Raw genomic sequence first — 25821 nt, forward strand, 5'->3', positions numbered from 1 at the left:
CACAAAATAGAGAAATCCGTATAGGAGGGCGGAGATCCTGTAGAGGAAATATTTCAAAATGTACGGGTGCGCAAAATAGAATGATTCGTATAGGAGGGCGGAGATCCTGCAGAGTACATATTTCTAAATGCACGGGGGCGAAGAAAAGTTCGAATAATACGTTCTAGGGGGTAAAAATCTCGAAGCGGACAATTTTCCTAAATCTACGGGGGCGCAAACAGTTCGAATAATACGTTTAAGGGAGCAGAAATCCCGTAGAGGACATATTTTGAAATCTAAGGGGGCGCAAAACAATTAGAGAAATACGTATAGGAGGGCGGAGATCCTGCAGAGGACATATTCCTAAATCTACAGGGGCGCAAACAGTTCGAGTAATACGTTTTAGGGGAGCGGAAATCCCGTAGAGGACATATTTTGAAATCTAAGAGGGCGCAAGAGGAATAGGTATATGAGGGCGGAGATACAACAGGGGACTTATTTTGAAATCTAAGGGTGCCCAAAACAATTAAAGGAATACGGCGTATAGTAGGGCGGAGATAAATAAATAAAATAAATAAATAAATTCTACGGGAGCGCAAAAAAGTTTAAATAATACGTTCTTGGGGCGGGAATCCCATAGAGTACTTTTTTTTAATTTAAGGAGGCTCAAAACAGTTAAAGGAATACGGGGGCGCTAAAAAAGTTTGAAGTTTCTAGGGGGGCGGAAATCTCGAAGCGGACATTTTTTTTTCAAATCTACAGGGGCGCAAAAAAGTTAGAGGAATACATATAGGAGAGCGGAGACTCTGCAGAGGACATATTTCTAATTCTACGGGGGCGCAAACAGTTCGAAAAATACGTTTTAAGAGAGCAGAAATCCCATAGAGGACATATTTTGAAATCTAAGGGGGCGCAAAAAAGTTAGAGGAATACATATAGGGGTGGAGATCCTACAGAGGACATATTTCTAAATCCACGGGGGCGAAAAAAAGTTCGAATAATACGTTCTAGGAGAGCGGAAATCCCGTGGAGGACATATTTTTAAATCTGCAGGGCGCAAAAAGTTAGAGGATCACGTATGGGAGGGCGGAGATCCTGCCGAGGACATATTTCTAAATCTACAGGGGCGCTAACAGTTCGAGTAATACGTTTTTGGGGAGTGGAAATCCCGTAGAGGACATATTTTGAAATCTACGGGGGCGCAAAAAAGTTAGAGGAATACGTATAGGAGGGCGGAGATATTTAAATAAATAAATTCTACGGGGGCGCAAAAAAGTTCAAATAATACATTCTAGATCCGGTAGAGGTTTTTTTTTTAAATCTAAGGAGGCGCAAATCAGTTAGAGGGATTCGTATAGGAGGGCGGAGATCCTGCAGAGGACATATTTCAAAATCTACGGGGGTGCAAAATGTTCGAATAATACGTTCTAGGGGAGCTGGAATCCCAAATAGGATACATGGAGAATATAAGGGGGAACGATTTCAGAATGGTAGGACCAGTAAAAGCGATCTTAGAGAGCGGAAAAATTTTCAGAAAAAAATTATTTTTCGTTTCGGTGAAAAGTAAGCAAAAAAAAATTTTTTTTTTTGGTCACGGGAGCTGGTTACTCAGTGAGTAACTTGGAGTAACCACCATGACAGCACTGTTTGTAATACACTCAACCCTCTTTTTACGTCACTTATTGGGGGGACGTAAACTGAATGTGACGTAAAAAGAATTTTTGCTAAAATTTCTAGTATTTCACTAAATTTATTGATCGTGAGGATACTTTCAAATACATTCACTTGCGTCTTACATGAGGTATTGTAAGATCTATCCAAATCCAAGAGATGTTATAAAATCTCCAAATTGTCCTGGAGTTTGACTTAAATGGTCTTCCGAATCAACCAAAGCCTTCATGATGTTCCAAGCCGTGGTATCAACTCTATGTCCTCCGCGGATTTGTCTTTCACTTGCGTCTCAAAACAAGACATATGAGGTGTTGTAAGATCTTCAAATTGTCCTGGAGTTAGAATCAAATGGTCTACCGAATCGACCAAGGCTTGCATGATATCCCCAGTCTCGGTGTCAACACAGTTTTGTCCTCCGATTATTTGTCTTTCACTTCCGTCTTCAATTCTTGCATATATGAAGTTGTAAAATCTTCAAATTGTCCTGGAGTTTGAATCAAATGGTCTACCGAATCTACTGAGGCTTGTATGATGTCCTCAGCCGCGGTACCATCCCAATCATGCCTTCCGAGTATTTGTCTTTCACTTGCGTCTCAAGTCCATGTATATGAGATGTTTTAAGATCTGCAAATTGTTTTGGAGTTTGAATCAAATGGTCTACAAAATCAACCAAGGCTTCCACAATGTCCCCCCCCAACAAGCATTCTCGGTGTCAACCCAATTTTGTCTTCTGAGTATTCGTCTTTTACTAACGTCTCAAATACAGGCATATTCGATATTGTAAGATCTCCAAATTGTCCTGGAATTTGAATCAAATGGTCTACCGAATCAACCAAAACCTTCATGATGTCCTAAGCCGAGGTATCAACTCAATTATGTTCTCTGAGTATTTGTCTTTTACTTGTGTCTCAAAACAAGACATATGAGGTGTTATAAGATCTCCAAATTGTCCTGGAGTTTGAATCAAATGGTTTAATGAATCAACCAAGGCATTCATGGTGCCCCCAGCCGTGGTATCAACCCAATTATGTCCTCAGATTATTTGTCTTTCACTTACGTCTCAAATCCAGGCATATGAAATGTTTTAAGATCTCCAAATTGTTCTGGAGTTTGAATCAAATGATCTGCCAAATCAAACAAGGCTTTCACGATGTACCCAGCCGTGTCAACCCAATTTTGTCTTCTGAGCATTGGTCTTTTACTAACGTCTCAAATACAGGTATATGATATGTTCTAAGATCCTAAGATCTCCAAATTGTTCTGGAGCTTAAATCAAATGATCTATCGAATCAACCAAAGATTTCATAATGTCTTAAGCCGTGGTATCAACTCAAATATGTTCTTTGAATATTTTTTTTTACTTGCGTCTCAAAACAAGACATATGAGGTGTTGTAAGATCTCCAAATTTTCCTGGAGTTTGAATCAAATGGTCTAATGAATCAACCAAGGCTCCCATGGTTCCCCCAACCGCGGTGTCAACCCAATTTTGTCTTCTGAGTATTAGTCTTTCACTTGAGTCACAAATATTAGCATGTAAGATGTTGTAAGATCTTCAAATTGTCCTGGAGTTTGAATCAAATGGTCTACCAAATCAACCAAGGCTTCCATGATTTTTTCACTCGCGGTATTAACTCAATTATATTCCTCGAGTGTTTGTCTTTCACTCGTCTCAAATCAAGGAATATGAGGTGTTGTAAGATCTCAAAGTTGTTCTGGAATTTGGATAGTTTGCGAATTGCGTCTCAAATTCTGACATGTAACATGTTGTAAGATCTCCCAATTGTTTTAGATAATGAATCAAATGGTCTACCGAATCAATCAAGGCTTCCATTATGTCCCCAGCCACGAAGTCTAGACTTCAGATATTCCTTCGATAATCTGGAGTAGAATAATTGTTGAATGCGTATCTAATATGGCTATATGGATCAAAATGAGATGAACCATTTAAAAATAATAATCCTGTAGACCTAAAGACCTGTACTCCATGACTTTCTTAAATTACCTGGAATGGAACAATAGTTGAAAAGGTATCCAATTTAGTCCTATGGTTCAAAACAGGTATGAGCAAGTTTTTTTTAAAATAGACAACAGCCTTTTGGTTACGCGTGTTGACCGTAAAGCTTATATTTCAGGGATGGATGATATTCATGGATGATCTGCAATGGAACAATAGTTGAAGCCGTATTCACTTTGGTTCTATGGATCAAAAAGGGCATGACCCATATGAATTGACTGAATTTAGTCAAAATCAAATTGCTACAACCATCTCTACAAACATTTTAGTTTTATGCTGATTTTACCGAAGTCATGTAGAGCAAATAATGGTTTTCATGACCGTTATAGAACTAAAAATGTTCCTTGGGATGTTTGTCTGACTTGTGCTGCTCGGGTTGTTACCGCGGCTGAGGACATCATGAAGGCCTTGGTTGATTCGGCAGACCATTTGATTCAAGCTCCAGGACAATTTGGAGATCTTAAAACAACTCATATGCCTGGAATTGAAACGCAAGTGGAAGACAAATACCCTGGAAACATAATTGAGCTGATACGGCATGGGACATCATGGAAACCTTGGCTAATCCGGTAGACCATTTGATTCAAACTCTTGGACAGTTTGGAGATCTTACAACATCTCATATCTTTGGATTTGAGACGCAAGTGAAAGAAAAATACTCGGAGCACATAAGTGGGTTATTACCACGGCTGGGGACATCATGGAAGCCTTGGTTGATTCGCCAGATCATTTGATTCAAACTAAAGGAAGATTTGAAGATCTTACTACATCTCATATGTCTTGATTTGAGACGCAAATGAAAGAAAAATACTCGGAGGACATAATTGGGTTATTACCGCAGCTATGGACATCATGGAAGCCTTGGTTGATTCGGCAGACCATTTGATTCAAACTCCAGGACGATTTGGAGATCTTACTACATCTCATATGTCTGGATTTGAGACCCAAGTAAAAGACAAATACTCGGAGGACTTAATTGGGTTGATACCGCGGCAGGGGACATCATGAAAGCCTTGTTTGATTTGGCAGAACATTTGATTCAAACTCCAGGACGATTTGGAGATCTTTGAACAACTCATATGCCTGGATTTGAGACGCGAGCGGAATACAAATTCTTGGAGGACATTAATGGGTGGTAACCGTGGCTGGAAACATTATGGAAGACTTGGTTGATTCGGTAGACCATTTGATTCAAACTATAGTTCAATTTGGAGATCTTAGAACAACTTATATGACTACATTTGAGACGCAACTGAAAGACAAATACTCGGAGGACATATTTGGGATGAATCCACGGCTGAGGAGTCTAGGGAATTCTTGGATGACCAGGAAAGGAACGGATGCTTAAGGCATATTGAGTTTGGTTTAATAGATCATATGGAGCATGAACCATTTAAAAAAAAGATAACAGCCCTTCGGTTACGCGGGTAGACCTCAAGACCTATATTCAAGGGATAGCTTGTATGACCTGGAACGGAATTTGGTTTAATATATCAAATAGGGCATAAACCATTTTCTACAAAACATAACAGCTCTTTCGCTACGCTTGTAGACTTTAGGTCCTTGGTTACGCGTGTAGACTCCAGGAAATTCTTGGATGACCTGGAACGGAACAATTGTTGAAGGCAAATGATAAATATACAAAGCATCTACTTTGTTCTTTGGGTTTCTAAGAGTGCCTTCTTATATGCTTACTTTTAGATGTCAGTAATGTTTCAAATTCTTTTTACGTCACGTGCCGTAAAAAGGAGGCCGTAAAACGAAGTGACGTATAAAAAACTCAGATTAATCCACCTAGCGGTGATGGTGCCTTTCTCGTTTTTTTCAAGTGAGTAATTTCTAAGCACTTTTGGCATGAAAAAAAAAGTATTTTGGCCATAACTTCTGAGCCCATAGTCCGATCCGGTCAATTTTGGATAGGAAACAATGGGACAGAATTCTGCGTCGAATGCAGCTTGTTGCGGTAGCCGAGCAAATCGGCTAAAGGTTAGTGCCTAAAAATGAGTGAGATTTTTTTTTGCAAAAAAAAAAAATATTTGGACATAATTCCAAATCCCATAGTCAGATTCCGCCAATTTTCAATACGAAACAATGGAACAAGATTCCGCGCCGAATGCAACTTGCTACGAGTAAATCCGTTAAAGAGAAGTGCTTGAAAAATGAGTGAGAATTTTGTATGTGTTTCGGCTAAGAGTAAGTGCCAAAAAAGTGAGTGAGAACTTTTCTTGTAAAAAAATGTATTATGGCCATAATTTCGAAGCCCATAAACCGATTGAGCCAATTTTCAATACGATACAATGGTACAATGGTACGCGTCAAATGCAACTTGCGAGCAAATCGGTTAGGATAAGTGCCGAAATAATGAGTGACATTTTTTCGCGATTTTTCTATTAAAAATGTATTTTGGCCATAACTTCCGAGCCCATAGTCCGATCCGGCCAATTTTCAACAGGAAACAATGGGATAGGATTCTGCGTCGAATGCAATTTGTTGCGTGCAAATCGGTTGATAATAAGTGCCTAGAAAATGAGTGACATTTTTTTCGCGATTTTTCTATTAAAAAAATGTATTTTGGCCATAACTTTCGAGCCCATAGTCTGATCTGGGCAATTTTCAATAGGAAACAATGGGATAGGATTCTGCGTCGAATGCAATCTATTGCAAGAAAATCGGATAAAGATAAGTGCCTGAAAATGAGTGACACTTTTTTCGCGATTTTTCTATAAAAAATGTATTTTGACCATAACTTCTGAGCCCATAGTCCGATCCGGCCAATTTTCAATAGGAAACAATGGGACAGGATTCTACGTCGAATGCAATCTGTGCGAGAAAATCGGTTAAGGATAAGTGCCTGAAAAATGAGTGACATTTGCCTTCGAAGTTATGGCCAAAATACATTTTTAACATGAAAAATGCTCACTTATGTTTTAGATACTTATCCTTGACCGATTTGCTCGCAACAAGTTTCATTCGCGGCAGAATACTCTACCATTGTTTCCTATTAAAAATTTGCAAAATCTGACTATGCGCTCAAAAGTAATGGCCAAAATACTATTTTTAATAATGCACGAGAAAGGCACCATCACCGCTAGGTGGATTAATCAGGTTTTTTTTTAAAAATAATTAACTATTTATTCTTTTCGTCTTATACCAAGTAGACGTTTTCATTCAAAGAAGGTATTATCTCTTCCCTTTGCCTTGTACCAGGCAGACTCTACCATTTAAAGAAGTCATAATCCCTCCCGCCATCTTATACCTGACAGACGCGATCTTTTAAAGAAAGCACTATCCTTCCTATTTGCCTTCCTAAGCAGATGCGTAAACATAAAGAAGGTATTGTCTCCTCTTTTTAATGTGTAACGTGAAAACGTGTTCATTTGAAAATATACTGGGCAGTCATTCATAGAAGAGACTAACTCGGTAACCATTTGCACTATATTTTGCCTTTTCGGCTATAGGGCTATTATATAGCCAGTATTAATCTTGTTAGATCCGTGATAGCGTTACAATCACACATACGGCTTATTTAAATGCTGGGTATCTTCTCCTCATTATACGCGCAAACGTGTCCATTTGAAGAAGCCATTATCTCCTCACTACGCCTTAAGGAAAGTGTAATCTGAATCTAGATTATATTTAATTACTCTATATCAAGTAATATACCTCGCTGTCTGGACGGCATATAGAGCCGGTAAGTAATATGTTCGAGCTGACTCATTGAATTTCAAAGCAAAAAACTTAATTCGCTAAGTTTTGATACTGTCATTCTCGCATTTTGCCAAGGTATTCGATGTACCATTTTCTTTATACCTTTTTAACGCAAAGGTGGATCAAATTTCAATAGTGATCAACTTTGCCCCCTGTTAAATAAAGCTTGTTGCGAGAAAATTGGTTATGGATTTCTAAATGAAAAGTCTTCTATAAAAAGTTCGTTTTCAGAGTGAATTGATAGCCTTTCGGTACAACTTTGTTGTACGACGAGAAAAGCAAAAAATGATCGTTAGCACAACCTTCATATTTTTTTCTATAAGATTTATACTTTATTGCAGGATTTAATTGAATGGAATAAAGTCTAAGAATAATATTTTTAAAAGTTGTTATTCATTTAATTTATATCGCTTCCACTTGCAGGTCTACGTAGAACAAAACCCAATCAAATTGGACCTTCCCATTGGGCGTCATCGAATGGTAAGATGCACCATATTACAAAGATACATTCTACGCAATTTATACAAATAATTTGAACCATTCATACAAATAGTGTTGAGCGAGGGATTCATGGGGTATAACACCATGTTTATTCTATACGAATTTTAACACTTGATATAGGAAACCTTGATACTAAAGCTCGTACATACATCTAGTTTTTTCCTGAAAAAAAAATGTAGGGTAACGGGAGGTAATGTTAGGCCTAGATGCAACGTTGCGTTGGCACATCATGTAAATTAATCAATAATTCAACAATAATACATCGTTTTCTGGATAGATATTTATAAATGCTTCTTTGAAAAAGTGTATCAAGCCGACTATATTTATAATACGCAAGATTCGTGCACTTCTTCAATTGATAAACGCAATAAATCTGCGTGAAAAATTGTTTTGGTTTGTTAGCAACCACTTAAGTAGGCAAGCAGTGCAAGAGATTTTTCTTTTGCCGAATAAAGGCTCCCCCAGACCTAAACGATTTCATCGCCGCGACGGCGACAACTAGTCGCCGCGATTCTATCGCTGGGTCGCTGCAGGCAATGTTCCATTTATCCTTCCATACCAGCGACGACAGAATCGCAGTCGCCAAGCGATAGAATCGCGTCGCGACTGTCGCGTCGCGTGTGTTTGGGGGAACCTTAAAGTAGTTTTTGGAATAGACTTACCTATTTTCGCACATTAGGTGAACGGATAACAATCAATCAATTTTAGCATTCATGTAAAATTCACTATTTCCATTAGTATAGTGACACAATTAACCAAAACTTTCTTGAACAATATTAGACCACTCGTTGTCAAAATTCGGCTGACGATTTTCACTGCTCACTCTTCTCTGCCATTTAGATCATACGACAACGGCGTAAATATGTTCCGACTGAGTATAGGACAGCGATGGAGAAGGCTTTAGTCAAATGAATAAGGATCCCGATAAAAAGGCGGTGATCAATCGATTGTGGGACCCCGTTCGTATTTGATGGGTGGAATAAATGAATGAATAGGGGAATAGACAGGGGACAGTTTGAGACTACATTTAGAAAACGGGGTGGTCAAATTCAGAGCCGGATGTTGGTGGAAAGGGATCCCGGGTCCCCTACTGGGACATTGCCGCCTCACAGCTTAGTGTTCATATATTATGAGCCTAATACGATGATACTTTATGCTCAGGAAAGTTGAGACAATTTCCAAACCGAAAATTGTCTAGACCAGCACCGGGAATCGAACCCAGCCACCCTCAGCATGGTCTTACGGCTAGGCTAAGGAGGGCGTAGAAGATTATTGATTCCTCTGCTAATTGGGATGCAAGATAGAAGTTTTAGAGCCTGAAAAACTCTTTCCATCATTGCATGACTGATATCACTTTTAACCTGGTTTTCGGAGTTAGAAAATGTAATATTGGATATGCGGAAAAGATTATTGATGAACGCAATTATTGTTTTTTTTTTCTTTTTTGACATAAGTTATACCAAAATCTTGACAATGTACCAGGGTTCGTACTTTTCGTTTCGATGAGACCAAAGCAAGCGATTTTCGAGCCAAGGGAGAATCTGTTTTCGTCACCCCCGTAACACGGTAGATCACTTTGACGTAGTGTGTTGCGGTGTAAGATCTACCAAACAGAGCCCTAGCTTAATCCCTTTTTCTAGCTAGGGCAATAAGTTGTGGTAATTAAGGATTCATCGTATTTAGTCCCCGCTACCAACAGCAGTTTCAGAAATAAAACATAATTAATGTTACCTTACAGACAGTTGAAAGACTCGAATTCCTCTTGTTTGAGGCTAAACTGTATGTAGCGGAAACAACTTTTCAAGCAATTGGTTAAAAAACCTCGGTACCCGGTCCTAGGCTGAACTGACTGCTGGAAAAATCGAGTTAGGGGTTCAAATACGTACTAACTCTTCATGAACTGGTTAAAAATGGTAGTGAGAGGAACACACGGAAGTTCTTATTACTGAACAAATTCTCTTGCTTGAAATGGTCTTGTAGACAAAGCTAAATCCCGGGTTTTAAGAGTTTCACTGGTGATATTCTAGAAGCAAGACAAGGATGTGGCTAGGGTTCCGATGCATGGCCAAAAACAGTATTACTGTTTTGTTTTCTCAAGAAAGGATTGATTTCCTATTGATAAGGGGCGCGCCTTCAATGGGATTGCTCTCTATGAAGGGTCTAAATAGCGGGACCTTGCCATGGTGGTCTTGAGAAAACAAAACAACAACTGTATCGAAACCGATACTGCATTGCTTCTCAATAGCACTGGAGTAATTCGACATGCACTTAAACACTAAGGATACGAGTAACGCTACAATAGATCTAATAATTGGTCGCAGTGGCACACCCGAACAGGAGGTTTTCGTTGTTCTTAATGTGTAACATCTTTCACCCATTACTCCTTTTTCTGTAGAGCTAGCCTAGTCTTTTCTCGTTTCATGACTTTTTCGTCTCACTCATTTTTTGCGAAAATTATCGTAGTACAGTTATAAAAATTGTTTGGCAGCGACGGTATTCGAACCTAAAACATTAACAATAATAACGTAGTGATATGCGCACTCTACCCACACCGCCATCTGTCCAGGTTGTTTGTTTAACAAAGGCGTTTGCATTGGTGATAGCACAAAAAGACTCGGATATGGAAGAAAACGAGCAAACTAACTTTCCGCGACAATTAAAATTAGCGGGAAATGGTCATTGCTCTTCAAGCTGTTTTTTTTTTCAGAAAAGTGATTTCTAGTCGAAAATGTTCTTGATTGAGATGAGTAAGCATGAACCCTGTAATCTTCTATTCGTGTATTCATCATTTTGTCTCTATACCAAAGTTTTTCAAAGTGGTGGGTCGCGACCCCCCAGCCTGTGTAAATCTTATGGAAGGGGGTCGCGACCCCCCAACTTTGGGAAGCTATTATCTAGACTATTGAATTTGGCAATACTACTGCTTACGGAAAGAGCATTGAAAACTTTGATAATAACTCTAGCAGTGGCTCTGAGAAGAACCGTTTGCATAAAGGCATACATTTTCTATCTACTTGTCTATGTGTCTAAATTTCCATATCCGCTTGGTTACTACTTTCGACGACAACCCTGTCGTCTTTGGTGCTCGATGATTATTGATTGATCCTGAAGACGACGCTATTGCCACAGTGTTGCTGGTTGCGCTGTTTATTCGCTGCCGATCAGGACGAAATTTGGGCAGAAACTGAACACAGACGAGGCATTATTACTAAATTATAGTATATTAACTCTAGCTAAAGATAGTTTTGTTTTCAATCAATTCTTCTGAAAACTCCGATGTGAATATGTAAATATGTGCATTATGTGGAAGATTATACTCTCATGTGAACGTGTAATATACACATGTAGAATATAGATAGTGGAATATACTATCTATACTACTATATAGTGGATTCTACTATCTATAATGTAGAAGTGTTGGCTTGACAAATGGATTGTGTTGAGTGATTCGACTGTGCGTCCAATTAGGGAATCTCGGGCTCATTCAGTAGCCGCTAAGTTGCGAATGCCGATGGAGGTCCTTCGTAGCTTAGTTGGTTACAACCATCAGTCTAGCGTACTGATGTTCGTGTACTGAGAAAATTCATCATATTGAATATATCGTGATATGCGAATGCAAAAAAGGTAACTTGGTTTTAAATCGTTGCAGAGATTACTTACTTTGTAAGTGCAATGAACGCTAAGCTCCCAACAAACAATTCAAGCTGAATAAGTTAGTTTTTTAGCTGATGAAGACCCCTTTTGACTTTATAATCGCTTTAAGCGTCTCCAATGTTTGTTGGGCTGTGAAGCGGCAATGTTTCAGTGGGAGATGTAATGTCAACGAAAAAAAACTGATTAATCCACCTTGCGGAGTTGGTGCCTTTCTCGTGCGATATGGAAGGTAAATAGCATATTTATTAGACATGTTTAAAATAGCTCTATTAGCACAGAGAACAGACGTTGAAGCTGCACTCGCTATGTTGTGATGACTTTGAGTCTTTTTGCGCATACATATACATAAACACATTCATATTGTAAAAACATATTCATATTATAGTACAATTATTTTTTATTTCCAGATGCTAGGGAGGCACCGGAGTTTATGAAAACAATAAACGAAATAATCGAAGAACGAGCACGTCAGCGGTTTTTAGAGCATTGGCAAAGACTTCAATTGAATAGAAATATTCTGCAAAGAACAGAAGCATCTGGCCCGGCCTTTACATACCAATCATTACCACCGAAGCCTCCCGCAAACCCAAATGATCCGATAGATTTCGCAGTGGGTCCAAGTGACTCTCGATTCTATGATCGCACAGTGAGCGTTGATTTGGAAAATGCATACAACAGCGACAATATCCACTCTGATAAAATCTCCAACCGTGAGTTCTTAAATCGAAACCCCAATAGGAATCTCCCACCTTCGCCTCAGGATATCAAACCAAAACTCCCCATTCATTACAATGAAAAATCATTGGACAACAAATTGCGCCGTAAGGAGCACATTTTTGACGAAAATTTGTTACCACAACGCGTGAATGGAGTTATTCAGAGGCCGGTGGACATGGATGGAGCTGTAGCGATGTATATAGTAGCTTTGATTGGTGGAATCAGCGCTGCCGTCACAGTCGGGCTGATCTCCGTTGGAATTGGATGGTATACGTAAGTACCATGCTTCATACTGCATATAAATATAAATATTTACTACATTTCTGAATTTCAATGTTTATTATATATACTAGCAGACCCGACGAACTTTGTTTCGCCTTAAAATTGATTTATTCTCTGATTAGTTCAGATATGCAGAAATTTCTGTTTCATTTGTTTAGAAACCCCTTTTTCAGAAGGGGGCACGGTGTGTCTATGGGGAAATATTATTTTTCAAAAATCAGTATCTCTGAAACGCCCACCACGTGAAGGTATATGCTCTCCGTTTTCATATAGTGGGTAAACTAAAATGTTCTATCGGGGGATTTAGAACAATTTTCATTTTTTTCACTATTTTTGGTGCAAACTCCATAGAAATCTCAAATGATAGCCGATTTAACCCCCCAAAAATGTATGGAAAAATGACCCCCGATAGAACATTTTAAAAATGCACCTACGTGAAAGAGGAAAATCTATACTTTCATGTAGTAAGTGTTTTAGAAATACTGATTTTTTGAAAATAAGCCTCTTCGGACAAACACACCGTGGGGGGTTTCTAACCACCACAAAGACATATCTCGGGTACTTATTCAAAAGGACGTATGTGATTTTGTAAACAAAGATTCAAACGTCGATTTGACGAATCTGATAGCACTCCCACGCAAACCATCACCACAGACAGGTAGGGGAAGCCTTCGGCTACCTGTTGGTAGTGTTGGTTTGCGTGGGAATGCCATCAGATTGGACAAATCGACGTTTGAATCTTTGTTTACAAAATCACATACGTCCTTTTGAATAAGTACCCGAGATATCATCCCTTTCAAAACCTCCACATGCAAGATTTGGTTCCATTTACTTAGTTAATTCTCAAGTTATGAAGAAACTGGTGTTTCATTTTTATGGGAGCCCCCCTTTTCAAAGTCTCGAACTATCTTAAAAATCTTCCCCGGTCCCAAAAACCTTTGCATACAAATTTTCACGCCAATTGGTTCAGTAGTTTCCAAGTCTATAAGGTTCAGACAGACAAATTCATTTTTATGTATATAGATTGAATTGGAAGGTTCGGTGTCATTTTTTAATTTACCTCATCTTCAATGGCTTACATTCCAACTGGAACTTGCCCGGCTTTGCAACTTAGTATTCTATTAGCATTTCCTCAATTATTAATTGAAAGCTTTTCTATGCCCGCCATTGCATGAGTATGTATCTTGTGTGGCAAGTACAATGAATACACTATGCCCAGGGTGTCGAGAAAGTTTCCAATCCGAAAACATCCCAGACCGGACCGAGAATCGAACTCGCCATCTCCGGATTGGCAATCCTACTCCTTTGCTCGCAAGGCTACTGGAGACCCTTATTTACCTTATAGAAGAGCGAATTATGGGTTAAGTGAACCTATACGAAGAATTTGTGAGAGATTCAAAGTTTATTCTATGCTCTTCAATTTAGCAGATACTAGCTCATTGCTTAGAAAAACAATGAAGAATATTTAGTAAACGTTCAATTAGACCAAAGTATTCGTTGATTTTTTTGATTTTTGTATTGTATCTACTGGTCATATCCTGGTTTTTCCGGCCCCACTAAATAAAATATAAAGCAACAATAAAGAGATAAAGAAATAAAGAAGAAGGTACTAGTCAAAATATGTAATGCAATAGATGGCGTTGATTCAGTGGTAGTAAAATCGAAATTTGTCACTATAAAACTACTAATCAGTGCAAACTAAGTGCAGGAGATAATCTTTTCACCTAATACCTCATTCCCTATCATTACTTTCTCCTGTTATACCTGAGGTAACATCAAAATATTGCGAGGTAGAGCCTCCAAACCTGATCGCCATTTCACGACTAGTTATATAGTTATAAAATTCACCTAAAACAAAAACGTTTGGTTATCTACACAGCAAAAAAAGTTGTTGAATATTACATCGAAATCGCTGCAACCCGTTGAATCCATCGGTTGTTGAATATTACATTGCACGATGTACTCGAGAGCTTGCTGTGTAATAAACAGAAGCGACGTAATTTCTTTCGATGTAAATAATAAAATGATGTAATCGTTACGATGTAAATTAATGTGATGTAAAACAGACCAAAATTCATAGTGCTGAATTTATTTATTATGATGTTTTATTTTTCGTGGTATTTCCGTTTTTTTAATCGAATTTGCATAACGATATTTAATTGTGTTCATATTTATATTATCTATACTGCATATAGAATTTGAGCAAGAAAAATAAATTATGTGCACAGATCGTTTTTTTATCGGTGGCATTGTTCGTCTGGAAGCCTTAAGTTTAATTCTTTGTCCTGATCGGTCCATCCGTAGCTCTTAGGTGGCATCCAGGGGCAGCACGTCATCGTGAACATGAACTTTCGGACTTCAAACGAATCAAATGCTGAAAGCAAAAAACAAGTTCAGTAAGGATGATGGATGAGCGAAGTTGGGTTTTTCTATACATCACATTGAAGCATAATTTATAACCCCTTATGCATAAAAAATATCTCACAAGGGTTTTCTAGAGTTCATGAGGAAATATTCTAGAGATTTTGACAATAATTCTTTTGGATTTTTACAGGGAACCCTTCTGGAATTCCGAGAAAAACCCTTTTGATATTCCAAAGCGAACAGTTCTGCGAGTTCACAAATAATTATCTGGAATATCACAGGGTTTTGCAGAGAATCTTTCATGGATTCCGCGAAGAAACCTACTGGAATGCCACAGGGAAACCAACTGGGGTTCTGCATAGAATCCTTATGGGATTCCGAAAGGAATCCTTATGGGATTCCGAAGGGAATCCTTATGGGAGTCCGAAAGGAATCTTTATGGGAGTCCGAAGAAAATTCTGGGATTCCGCCGGGCATTTCTCTAGGATTCCGAATATAATCTCTGGAATTCCGAGGAGAACTTCTGAAATTTCGACGGAAATCCTACTAGGATTCTGAGAGAAATCCTTCTGGAATTTAGGGGAAGTCATTCTTCCTTTGGAAACCTTTGTAGGAAAATGAATGGAATCTTTCTGACATTCGAAAAGGAATCCTTCTGAGATTCCGAAAGGAATCATTCAGGAATTCCGTGCAGAATCTTTCTGGAATTGCAAGGAGAATCATTTTGAAATAGCGACGGAAATCCTTCTGGAATCTTTGGATTCAGAGGATAATCCCTCTAGGATTCTAAGATGAGGGGAATCATTTTGGGATTCCGAGGGGAGTTCTCCTAAGAGATTCCCGTAAGAATCTTGAGAAGACTCATATAGGGACTTTCCCGAAGAAATCTCGGAGAGATTCTGGAAGGAATTTTGGGGAGATTCTCAAATGAATCTCAGGGAATTTTATGAAGGAATCTTGAACAGAGATTCCTACGGGCATATCCCCAAGATGCCTACCGTAGCCTGCTCGAGATTCTTTAAGGAATCTTACTAAGATGCCGACGTTAATCCCTCCGAAATTACTACGGGATTCTTATACGAATCTTCCCAAAAGACCGACATGAATACTCCAGAATCATCCTGAAATTCCTTCGGGAATCTCCGAGATTTTTTCGAGAATCTCCCAGAAAATCATTCCGAAATTTATAGGGAATCTACCCGAGATCCCTTCGAGAATCTTCCGAGATTGTTACAGGAATCTTCTCAATATACCGACAGGAATCCCTCGAAAAGTACTACAGAAATATCTCAAAGATTCCTAAGGGATGCTCCACGTAATTCTTTAAGAATTTTCCACCAGATTCCTTAGGGAAATTCTTTGAAGAATCTCCTAGAAATTCCTTAGACAATCCTCCAGAAAGTCTCTCCGAGATTCTTACGGGACTCATTCCTCCGGAAATCTTCTCGAGATTCCTTGGGGGATTTCCTAGAGATTCCATGTGGAATCTCCTAGAATCCTTCGGAAAAGGAATCCCGGATAGGCTACCGTAGGACTTGCGAGGAGATTCCCGTAGTAATTTCTGAAGGATTCGCGTCGGTATTTTAGGAATATTCCTGAAAGAATCTCAGGGACCCTACCTCGGGGAGATTCCCGTAGTAATTTCGATGAGATTACCGTCGGTATATTGGGAAGATTCCTGTAACAATCCCAATGGAATCTCGGGGAGAAAAAACAAAACCCGTTAAACGAAGCTAAAAATCACACAAATTGTCGTTTACATGTCAACGTTACTTTCTTGTCATTTACTTTCACTAAAAATGCACGCTTCAAAACAGAAATAACTTTGATAAAAATATCCCATCCTCGTCGCCACTGTTATATCTGATAAAAGAACGATGGTGGACATAATTACGAACGGGGCAAAGAGACAAAATAGAAACACATGTTGTTAAGTTGGATGTCGCAAATCAACTGCCATCATCGTTTATTCGATAGAGTATATCAGCTGACGATTACTCTTTATTTCTCCTCATTCTCGGGGTGCGTTCATAAGCCTGACACAACAGAGATATTTCTGTAGTAATTTCTGAGGGATTCCTGTCGGTATATTGAGAAGATTCCTGTAATAATCTCGGAAGATTCTCGAAGGGATCTCGGGTAGATTCCCTATAAATTTCGGAATGATTTTCTGGGAGATTCTCGAAAAAATCTCGGAGATTCCCGAAGGAATTTCAGGGTGATTCTGGAGGATTCATGTCGATATTTTGGGAAGATTCGTATAAGAATCCCGTAGTAATTTCGGAGGGATTTACGTCGGCATCTTAGTAAGATTCCTGAAAGAATCTCGAGCAGGCTACCGTAGGCATCTTAGGATATGCCCGTAGGAATCTCTGTTCAAGATTCCTTCATAAAATTCCCAGAGATTCATTTGAGAATCTCCCTAAAATTCCTTCCGGAATCTCTCCGAGATTTCTTCGGGAAACTCCCAGAGATTCCTAAGAGAATCTCCCACAGAATCATTTCGAAATTCTTTCAGGAATCTCCATAAGATTTCTACGGGAAACTCCTACTCGAGATTTTACTTAAGCCTTTCCCAAAATTATTACGGGAGCCTTCACGAGATTCCTCATAGCCTTCCCTCCCAGAATCATTCCGAAGATGTTATATGAGTCAAGATTCTTACGGGAATCTCTTAGGAGAACTCCCCTCGGAATCCCAAAATGATTCCCCTCAGCTTAGAATCCTAGAGGGATTATCCTCTGAATCCAAAGATTCCAGAAGGATTTCCGTCGCTATTTCAGAATGATTCTCCTTGAAATTCCAGAAAGATTCTGCACGGAATTCCTGAATGATTCCTTTCGGAATCTCAGAAGGATTCCTTTTCGAATGTCAGAAAGATTCCATTCATTTTCCTACAAAGGTTTCCTGTGGAATCCAAGAATGATTTTTAGCTGAAGGACTTTCCCCGGGATCGTAGAAGGATTTTCCTCGAGTCCTAGTAGTCCAAAAGTATTCCCGTCGAAATTCCAGCAGGATTTCCCTCGGAATTCCAGAAGGATTATATTCGGAATCCCAAAAGTATTTTATTCGAAACACAAAAAAGATTCTTTTGAAATTCCCTGAAGAATTTCCGGCGGAATCCCAGAATGATTCTTTGATTTCCCAGAATGAAGTAGGATTTCCTGCAGAATCGCAGCAGTATTCCCTACGTAATTCCAGCAGAATTTCCCCCTGGATTCGAGAAGGATCCCCATCGGGATCCCAGAAGAACTCCCCCGAGATCCCAAAAGAATTTCACTCGGAATCCCCGATATATTCTAGTCGGAATTTCAAAAGGTTTTTATATTCGGAATCGAAAAAGGATTGCAATCGGAATACCAAAAGGTTTCCATTCGGAATACCAAAAGGATTCCAAAGGAACGAATGGATTTTTCGCGGAATCGTAACAGGATCTGCATGATTCCAAAAGAATTCCCTGCGGAATCTCGAAAGGATTCCCTTTAGAATAACAGAAGAATTATCTTAGGAATCTCAGGTGGATTCTTTTCGGAACCCCAGATGGAATCCCCCGGGATCCCAGAATGACTTCCCCGAGATTCCAGAAGGATTTCTCTCAGAATCCTAGTAGGATTCCCGTCGAAATTTCAGAAGTTCTCCTCGGAATTCCAGAAGGATTATATTCGGAATCCTAGGAATCTCGGGAAGAATCCCGTAGGAATTTCAGGGAAATTCCCGAAGGACTCTCGGGAAGATTCCCGTAGGATTCTCGGGGAGATTCCCGTAGGATTCTCGGGGAGACTTCGGTAAGAATTTCGAGAGGATCCCGAAGGAATCTGAGGAAAGATTCCCGAAGAAATTTTGGGAAGAGATTCCTCCTCCTCCTCGGGGAGATTCTCGGAGGTATCTCGGGGAGATTCCCGGAGGAATCTCGGGGAGATTCCCGGAGGAATCTCGGGGAAATTCCCGGAGGAATCTCGGGGAAATTCCCGAAGGAACCTCGGGGAGATTCCCGAAGGAACCTCGGGGAGATTCCCGAAGGAACCTCGGGGAGATTCCCGAAGGAACCTCGGGGAGATTCCCGAAGGAACCTCGGGGAGATTCCCGAAGGAACCTCGGGGAGATTCCCGAAGGAACCTCGGGGAGATTCCCGAAAGAATCTCGGGGAGATTCCCGAAGGAACCTCGGGGAGATTCCCGAAGGGAACTCGGGGAGACTCTCGAGGGAATCTTGGGGAGACTCCCGAAGGAAGCTCGGGGAGACTCCCGAAGGAAGCTCGGGGAGACTCCCGAAGGAAGCTCGGGGAGACTCCCGAAGGAATCTCGGGGAGACTCCCGAAGGAATCTCCATGGGGAATCTCCTAGTGATTCCTTCGGAAAAGGAATCTCGGATAGGCTACCGTAGGATTTGCGAGGAGATTCCCGTAGTAATTTCTGAAGGATTCGCGTCGGTATTTTGGGAAGATTCCTGAAAGAATCTCAGGGACCCTACCTCGGGGAGATTCCCGTAGTAATTTCGATGGGATTCCCGTCGGTATATTGGAAAAATTCCTGTAACAATCTAAATGGAATCTTGGGGAGATTCCCAAAGGAATCTCGGGGAGATTACCTAAGGAAACTCGGGGAGATTCCCAAGGGAACTCAGGGAGATTCCCAAAGGAATCTCGGGGAGATCCTCAAATGAATCTCGAAGAGATCCTCAAAGAAATCTCGGGGAGATTCCCACAGGAATTTCGGGGAGATTCCAAAAGGAATCTCGGGGAGATTCCCGAAGGAATCTCGGGGAGATTCTCGTAGGACTCTCAGGGAAATTCCCGAAGGACTCTCGGGAAGATTGCCGTAGGATTCTCGGGGAGATTCCCGTAAGATTCTCGGGGAGATTCCCGTAGGATTCTTGGGGAGATTCCCGTAGGAATCCCGGGGAGACTTCGGTAAGAATTTCGAGAGGATCCCGAAGGAATCTGGGGAAAGATTCCCGAAGGAATCTGAGGAAGATTCCCGAAGGAATTTGAAGAAGATTCTCGAAAGAATCTGGGAAAGATTCTCAAAGGAATTTCGGCAAGATTCCCGAAGGAATTTTGGGAAGAGATCCCTCCTCCTCCTCGGGAAGATTCTCGGAGGAATCTTGGGGAGATTCCCGAAGGAATCTCGGGGAGATTCCCGAAGGAATCTCGGGGAGATTCCCGGAGGAATCTCGGGGAGATTCCCGGAGGAATCTCGGGGAGATTCCCGGAGGAATCTCGGGGAGATTCCCGGAGGAATCTCGGGAAGATTCCCGGAGGAATCTCGGGAAGATTCCCGGAGGAATCTCGGGAAGATTCCCGGAGGAATCTCGGGGAGATTCCCGGAGAAATCTCGGGGAGATTCCCGAAGGAATCTCGGGGAGATTCCCGAAGGAATCTCGGGAGATTCGGAGGAATCTCAGGGAGATTCGGAGGAATCTCGGGAGATTCCTGGAGGAATCTCGAGGAGATTCCGGAGGAATCTCGGGAGATTCCCTCGAGGAATCTCGGGAGATTCCGGAGGAATCTCAGGGAGATTCGGAGGAATCTCGGGAGATTCCGGAGGAATCTCGGGGAGATTCCCGGAGGAATTTAGGGGAGATTCCCGGAGGAATCTCGGGGAGATTCCCGGAGGAATCTCGGGGAGATTCCCGGAGGAATCTCGGGGAGATTCCCGGAGGAATCTCGGGGAGATTCCCGGAGGAATCTCGGGGAGATTCCCGGAGGAATCTCGGGGAGATTCCCGGAGGAATCTCGGGGAGACTTCGGTAAGAATTTCGAGAGGATCCCGAAGGAATCTGGGGAAAGATTCCCGAAGGAATCTGAGGAAGATTCCCGAAGGAATCTGAAGAAGATTCTTGAACGAATCTGGGAAAGATTCTCAAAGGAATTTCGGCAAGATTCCCGAAGGAATTTTGGGAAGAGATCCCTCCTCCTCCTCGGGAAGATTCTCGGAGGAATCTTGGGGAGATTCCCGAAGGAATCTCGAGGAGATTCCCGGAGGAATCTCGGGGAGATTCCCGAAGGAATCTCTGGGAGATTCCCGAAGTAATCTTTGAGAGATTCCCGAAAGAATCTCGGGGAGATTCCCGAAGGAATCTCGGGGAGATTCCCGAAGGAATCTCGTGGAATTTCCCTTAGGAATCTCGGGGAGATTCTTAAAGGAATCTCGAAGAGATTCCCGGAGGAATCTCGGGGAGATTCCCGAAGGAATCTCGGGGAGATTCCCGAAGGAATCTCGGGGAGATTCCCGAAGGAATCTCGGGGAGATTCCCGAAGGAATCTCGGGGAGATTCTCGAAGGAATCTCGGGGAGATTCTCGAAGGAATCTCGGGGAGATTCTCGAACGAATCTCGGGGAGATTCTCGAACGAATCTCGGAGAAGATTCCCGAAGGAATCTCGGCAAGATTCCCAAAGAACTCTCGGCAAGATTCCCAAAGAATTCTCGATAAGATTCGCGAGAAAATTCTCGGGAAGATTCCCGAAGGAATCTCGAGGAGATTCCCGAAGGGATCTCGGGAGGATTCCTGAACAAGTCTTGGGGAGTTTCGCAAAGGAATCTTGGGAAATTCCCGAAGGAATCTCGGGGAGATTCTCGAAGGAATCCGGCGAGAATCCCGTAGGAATCTCGAGGAGATTCCCTTAGATATGTCAGGAAGATTTCCGTACGAATCTCGAACAGAAAACTGTAGCAATTGTGGGAAGATTCTCGTAAAAATCGCGGGGAAATTCCTTTAGATTGTCTGGGAGAATCCCGTAGTAATCTCGTGGAGATTCCTATAAGAAATTCGCGTAGAAATTCTGGGAAGATTCGTGAAGGAATCTTATGAAGATTCCCGTAGAAGTTCTACGGTAGAACTATCAGGTTGTTTCCCGCAGGGATCTCGGGGAAATTTTAGGAATCTTGGGACGATTCCCTTAGGAATTTTGAAACGTTTTCTTCTGGAATGGGGCCCTCTTTAGCTTAGGCATTTTTCGGATTGGATATTGTCGCGATTCCCCTGGGCATAAAAGTATCATCGTATTAGCATGTATTAGCCTCATGATATACGAATGCAGAAATGGTACCTTGGCTTAGAATTCTCTCAGTTAATAACTATATAGGAGCGCTAAATGAACACTAAGCTGCGAGTCAGCAATGTCCCAGTGGGGATTCCGGGAGAGGCTTTCCATTAAGAGAGACTTCCTTTCGGAAACCTGGGTGGATTCTCTAAGGAATATTAAAAATATTCTCGGCGGTATTTAAGAACATTTTTCTGCAGAATCCCAGAACGGTTCCTGTGAAATAAAAAATCCCGTGAAATCCCTTTAAGGTTTCCATACGGAATTCCTCTATCCCTACGGAATCCTTCTATAGATTCTTTACAGAATTCCCTAAATTTTCCATACGGAATCACTCCTACGTAATTCCACATGAAATCCCCTTAAAGTGTACTACACAATTTGACTATGGATTCCCTAGGAAATCCCCCCAACGTTTCTCTACAAATTACCTTAAAGAATTTTCTACGGAATACCATAAAAATTCCCTTTAGAATTCATGAAAAATTCTCTGCGAAATCCCAAGACATTATTTGCAGAATTTCTGGAGAATTTTCCTGCGAAATCCCAGAAGTATTTCCTGCAGAATCCCGAAAGTATGTATGTAATTACTATGCAATTACCAAAGGAATACCCAAAGAAATTCTATTGGAATCTTAACAGCGATTCATTAACCTCAAACCATAATTACGGAATATTCGCATGTAAATGCATGTTATAAGTAGATTTGATTTGCTTATCCACTCCGATAAATGTATTTTCTATTTGAACCGACAAGACATCGAAGTTTTCTATATCTGTGTCGTTTAACAGGTAGACAGTCATGTTATGAGACGCCACTGCGGAATCTCCGAAGAATTTCGTTCATAGTCCCCAAAAAAACCTTTTGGAATCCCCAAACGATTCCATTCGCACTCCCCAAATAATTCCGTTTAGAAACCGCAAAGGATTCCTCGGAGTTCCCCAATGAATTCGTTTGGATTGCTGTTCCTTCTTTCCTTTTTTAAGATACCGTTTCCACGTATCTAAAATAAAGATAATAATAAAATCAATTCGAATCTCAGAAAAGGCAAACGGGTTCCATACAAGTTCAAAAAAACTATGAGCTCCCGGTCACAATCCCCGAGCGATTCTGTTTGGAATTCTTTAAGAATTATTTTTGGAATCGAATATTTGAATCATTTGAAAATCTATATTCCGAGCCAGATATAGAGAGAGAATAGTACATACTTACGTAATTAGTAATTAGTCACTGATTACAATTATGTCATTCTTATAAGTTGTCTCGTTCGGAGTGACAATACCTATAATTATAATTTCTTTCAACCGACACATTGATCCCGATATATTGTCTGTTGGATCAGGGGGCCAATTCCGAATTTTGAAGTCATTCTAACATTGCCAGGCACGCGGGCCATTCCGAGGACAAAATTGTGTACTCGAATATAAACAACTGCTGCCGGCGGAGGTTCTGGCGGAGGACGCAGAAGAGTTGCGAATTCCCGACCAGGAAGCGATCGATGAAATTACGGAAAATACCAGTAAGGCACTAAAGAAGCTGACGAATCAGAAGATTGTGCCGGCCATGCCCGTAAGAGCCGCGAAAAAGCAAATATATTCAATACGCACCATCTCAACAGGGAGATGCTTCCAATTCAGGCGCTTGACAAATAGTTATTCGTATGGTTGAGGCACAAGTAGATCCGATGGTACTGCAATGATTCCGAATCAATAAAAGATCCCACAGGTGCCACGTTCTCCTCCGGCTCCGGTTTTGCATTCTCCAACGAGAAAAGCGAGGAGAAAAGTAACAGTGAAGGGACAACGGAATGTAATGTTCCTCCGTGCATTTCCAACTGGAAGAAGGCCAAGGGTTACACAATTCCGCTCCACAAATGCCTGGTTGCTGATGGCCGTAGACTGCAGCAGGTCCATATAAACGAGAAATTTCCGAAAATAGCCGAAGCGCTGTACATTGCTGACCGGAAGGCTCGAGAAGCTGTCGAAGGCCGTGCCCAGTTGGAGAAGAAACTGGTCCGATAGGTGAAGGAAAATATAGAAGATATGTTGCGGCAAATGGCTCAGCGTGCCCGTGAGGAACGTGCGGGGATTCGCCATCCTGGTGAAGCCGCTGCTGGAAGGGGTGCCGATTTGAATTTGATTCCGGAAGATCTACGTAAACGTGACGAAATTCGAGTCGTACGCCATCGGATCGGGAGCGCGCTCGCAATAGGAAATTGGCTCGCGCGGCTCCGGATAAGCGCCCAAAACTACACCGGGAAGGGGAGCGTGACATCTCCGAACACAACACCTTGGGATTTGCATCCAAGACGTCGCTCGCCGGAGAGGCACCGTTCGATCAACGGCTGTTTAATACATCCAAAGGTAAGACGGGTAAGCGTCGAATAACGACAACTATACTTCCATGCAAGTTAAAAAAAACTCTCAGCTTCCGGTCACAACCCCCGAGTGATTCTGTTTGGAATTCCATTTGAAATCGAATATGTTATGAAAATCATTTGAAGATCTATCTTCCGTTCCGGATAGAGAGAATCGAGAGAATAGTACATACTTACGTGATTAGTAATTAGCCACTGAGTTGTCTCGTCCGGAGTGTCACAAGTGTTCCAGAGTAATTCCTTCCAACCGGCACAATTCCGTCATTCTAACCTTGCCGTGATGTACATGATGTACAGATTTTAGTTGAATCTGAATACAAATTAGGAATGAAAATTAAATTCTTTTGTAATAAATAAAAACATACCTAGTTAAGCTGTAATCTGGTAAAATGGGTCCTGATAGCGATCTGTTGGGAATGAGAAGGCATCTAGCACAGCGATCAGGAATAAAGATGATTTGCGGTCGAGTTTGCGGCACCTTCGTAGACTGTGAATGGACCGGGTCAACTGCAAACAAATTGAAGTCCACTGCGGCCATATTCTGAAATAACAAATAGAAATAAAAACTACAAACAACTATTTATAATCATAATAAATGCCTACTTACATTTTGTTCATCACAAATGGCAAAAATATAAAGAAAATGTTTGCTCCCGACCCGAGGCTTCGCCGCCGCATGCATGCGATGGAAACTAAACACCATCACGTCGTTGACGTCAAGTCCGCAGTGTTGCGAGAAAATTATATTATAAATGGATATAATATTATATCCAATTTGTGTAATATTACACAACTCTTTTGGATCATATTGGTTGCATCATTTTCTGTGTGATATTCAACATTTTAAATATTGAATATTACACAAATGCGACGTGAGGAAAATTAATGAATCTGTTTTTGTGTAATTTCCGGGCGATGTGAAATTACATCAATATGAATGATAATGTGTATTATTATTCCGGCATTACATAGAAATTCTGGTACATCACCTAAATTACATCGATGCACATTACATTATTTTTTGCTGTGTATTTCATTTCTCATACATGTTTTGAGTGAAAAAAAGTCCCATTAACTATATCAAATGCAATCGCATTTTAAATAACATTCATTTCACTAATGTCTGATTATCCGTTTAATGTTTGAATGATGATCATCTCCTAACAAACTTGTTTTTATTATCATTTGAATGATTATGCATCGGTTCAAGTATTGCCTGATTTTCTCAAAATTGCACGCGGCGAACCCTGCATGAAAGGTACCGCCGCGCTTTTTGCACCCCGTTTACTTGATTCTTATGGCTGAATAGCATTGCGGTGTATCGTTTGGCGCGGCCGTACCTTTCGACAGTCATTCGCCGCGTGAAGTTTTGTGCAAGTACCTATTTGGGAACACTACAAACGCCGCGCAGTGTATCATATCCAGAAAATTTGACAATATGATATTCATACAACTTGTTTCAAATTTGGCATGTAGTGAATTGAATGATGGTATTTCAGAAACTATCTG

The 25821-nt window shown here is 40.9% G+C and overlaps 1 protein-coding gene, 1 long non-coding RNA gene and 1 pseudogene across 9 annotated transcripts in view; 2 read left to right on the forward strand and 1 right to left on the reverse strand.

Annotated features, from left to right (window-relative positions):
* LOC134211838 (uncharacterized) overlaps positions 1-25821 on the forward strand; it is a 65033-nt gene that overhangs the window by 30554 nt on the left and 8658 nt on the right. For 7 of the 8 annotated variants that reach the window (XM_062689132.1, XM_062689133.1, XM_062689134.1 and 4 more), the window contains 2 exons: positions 7797-7853; positions 11936-12518. In XM_062689132.1, the coding sequence (XP_062545116.1) occupies positions 7797-7853; positions 11936-12518 (640 nt within the window). The remainder of the gene's footprint in view (positions 1-7796; positions 7854-11935; positions 12519-25821) is intronic. The other variant, XM_062689140.1, reaches the window with a different exon arrangement.
* LOC134215989 (uncharacterized) lies at positions 14682-25065 on the reverse strand. Its single transcript, XR_009980416.1, has 4 exons — positions 24920-25065; positions 24678-24853; positions 24490-24622; positions 14682-14901 (listed from the first exon to the last, which is right to left on the reverse strand). It is a non-coding gene; the product is annotated as an uncharacterized LOC134215989 (long non-coding RNA).
* Positions 18041-24436, forward strand: LOC134215710 (puff-specific protein Bx42-like; annotated as a pseudogene).

The sequence above is a fragment of the Armigeres subalbatus genome, chromosome 2 (genome assembly GCF_024139115.2).
Source record: "Armigeres subalbatus isolate Guangzhou_Male chromosome 2, GZ_Asu_2, whole genome shotgun sequence".
Lineage (NCBI taxonomy): Eukaryota > Metazoa > Arthropoda > Insecta > Diptera > Culicidae > Armigeres > Armigeres subalbatus.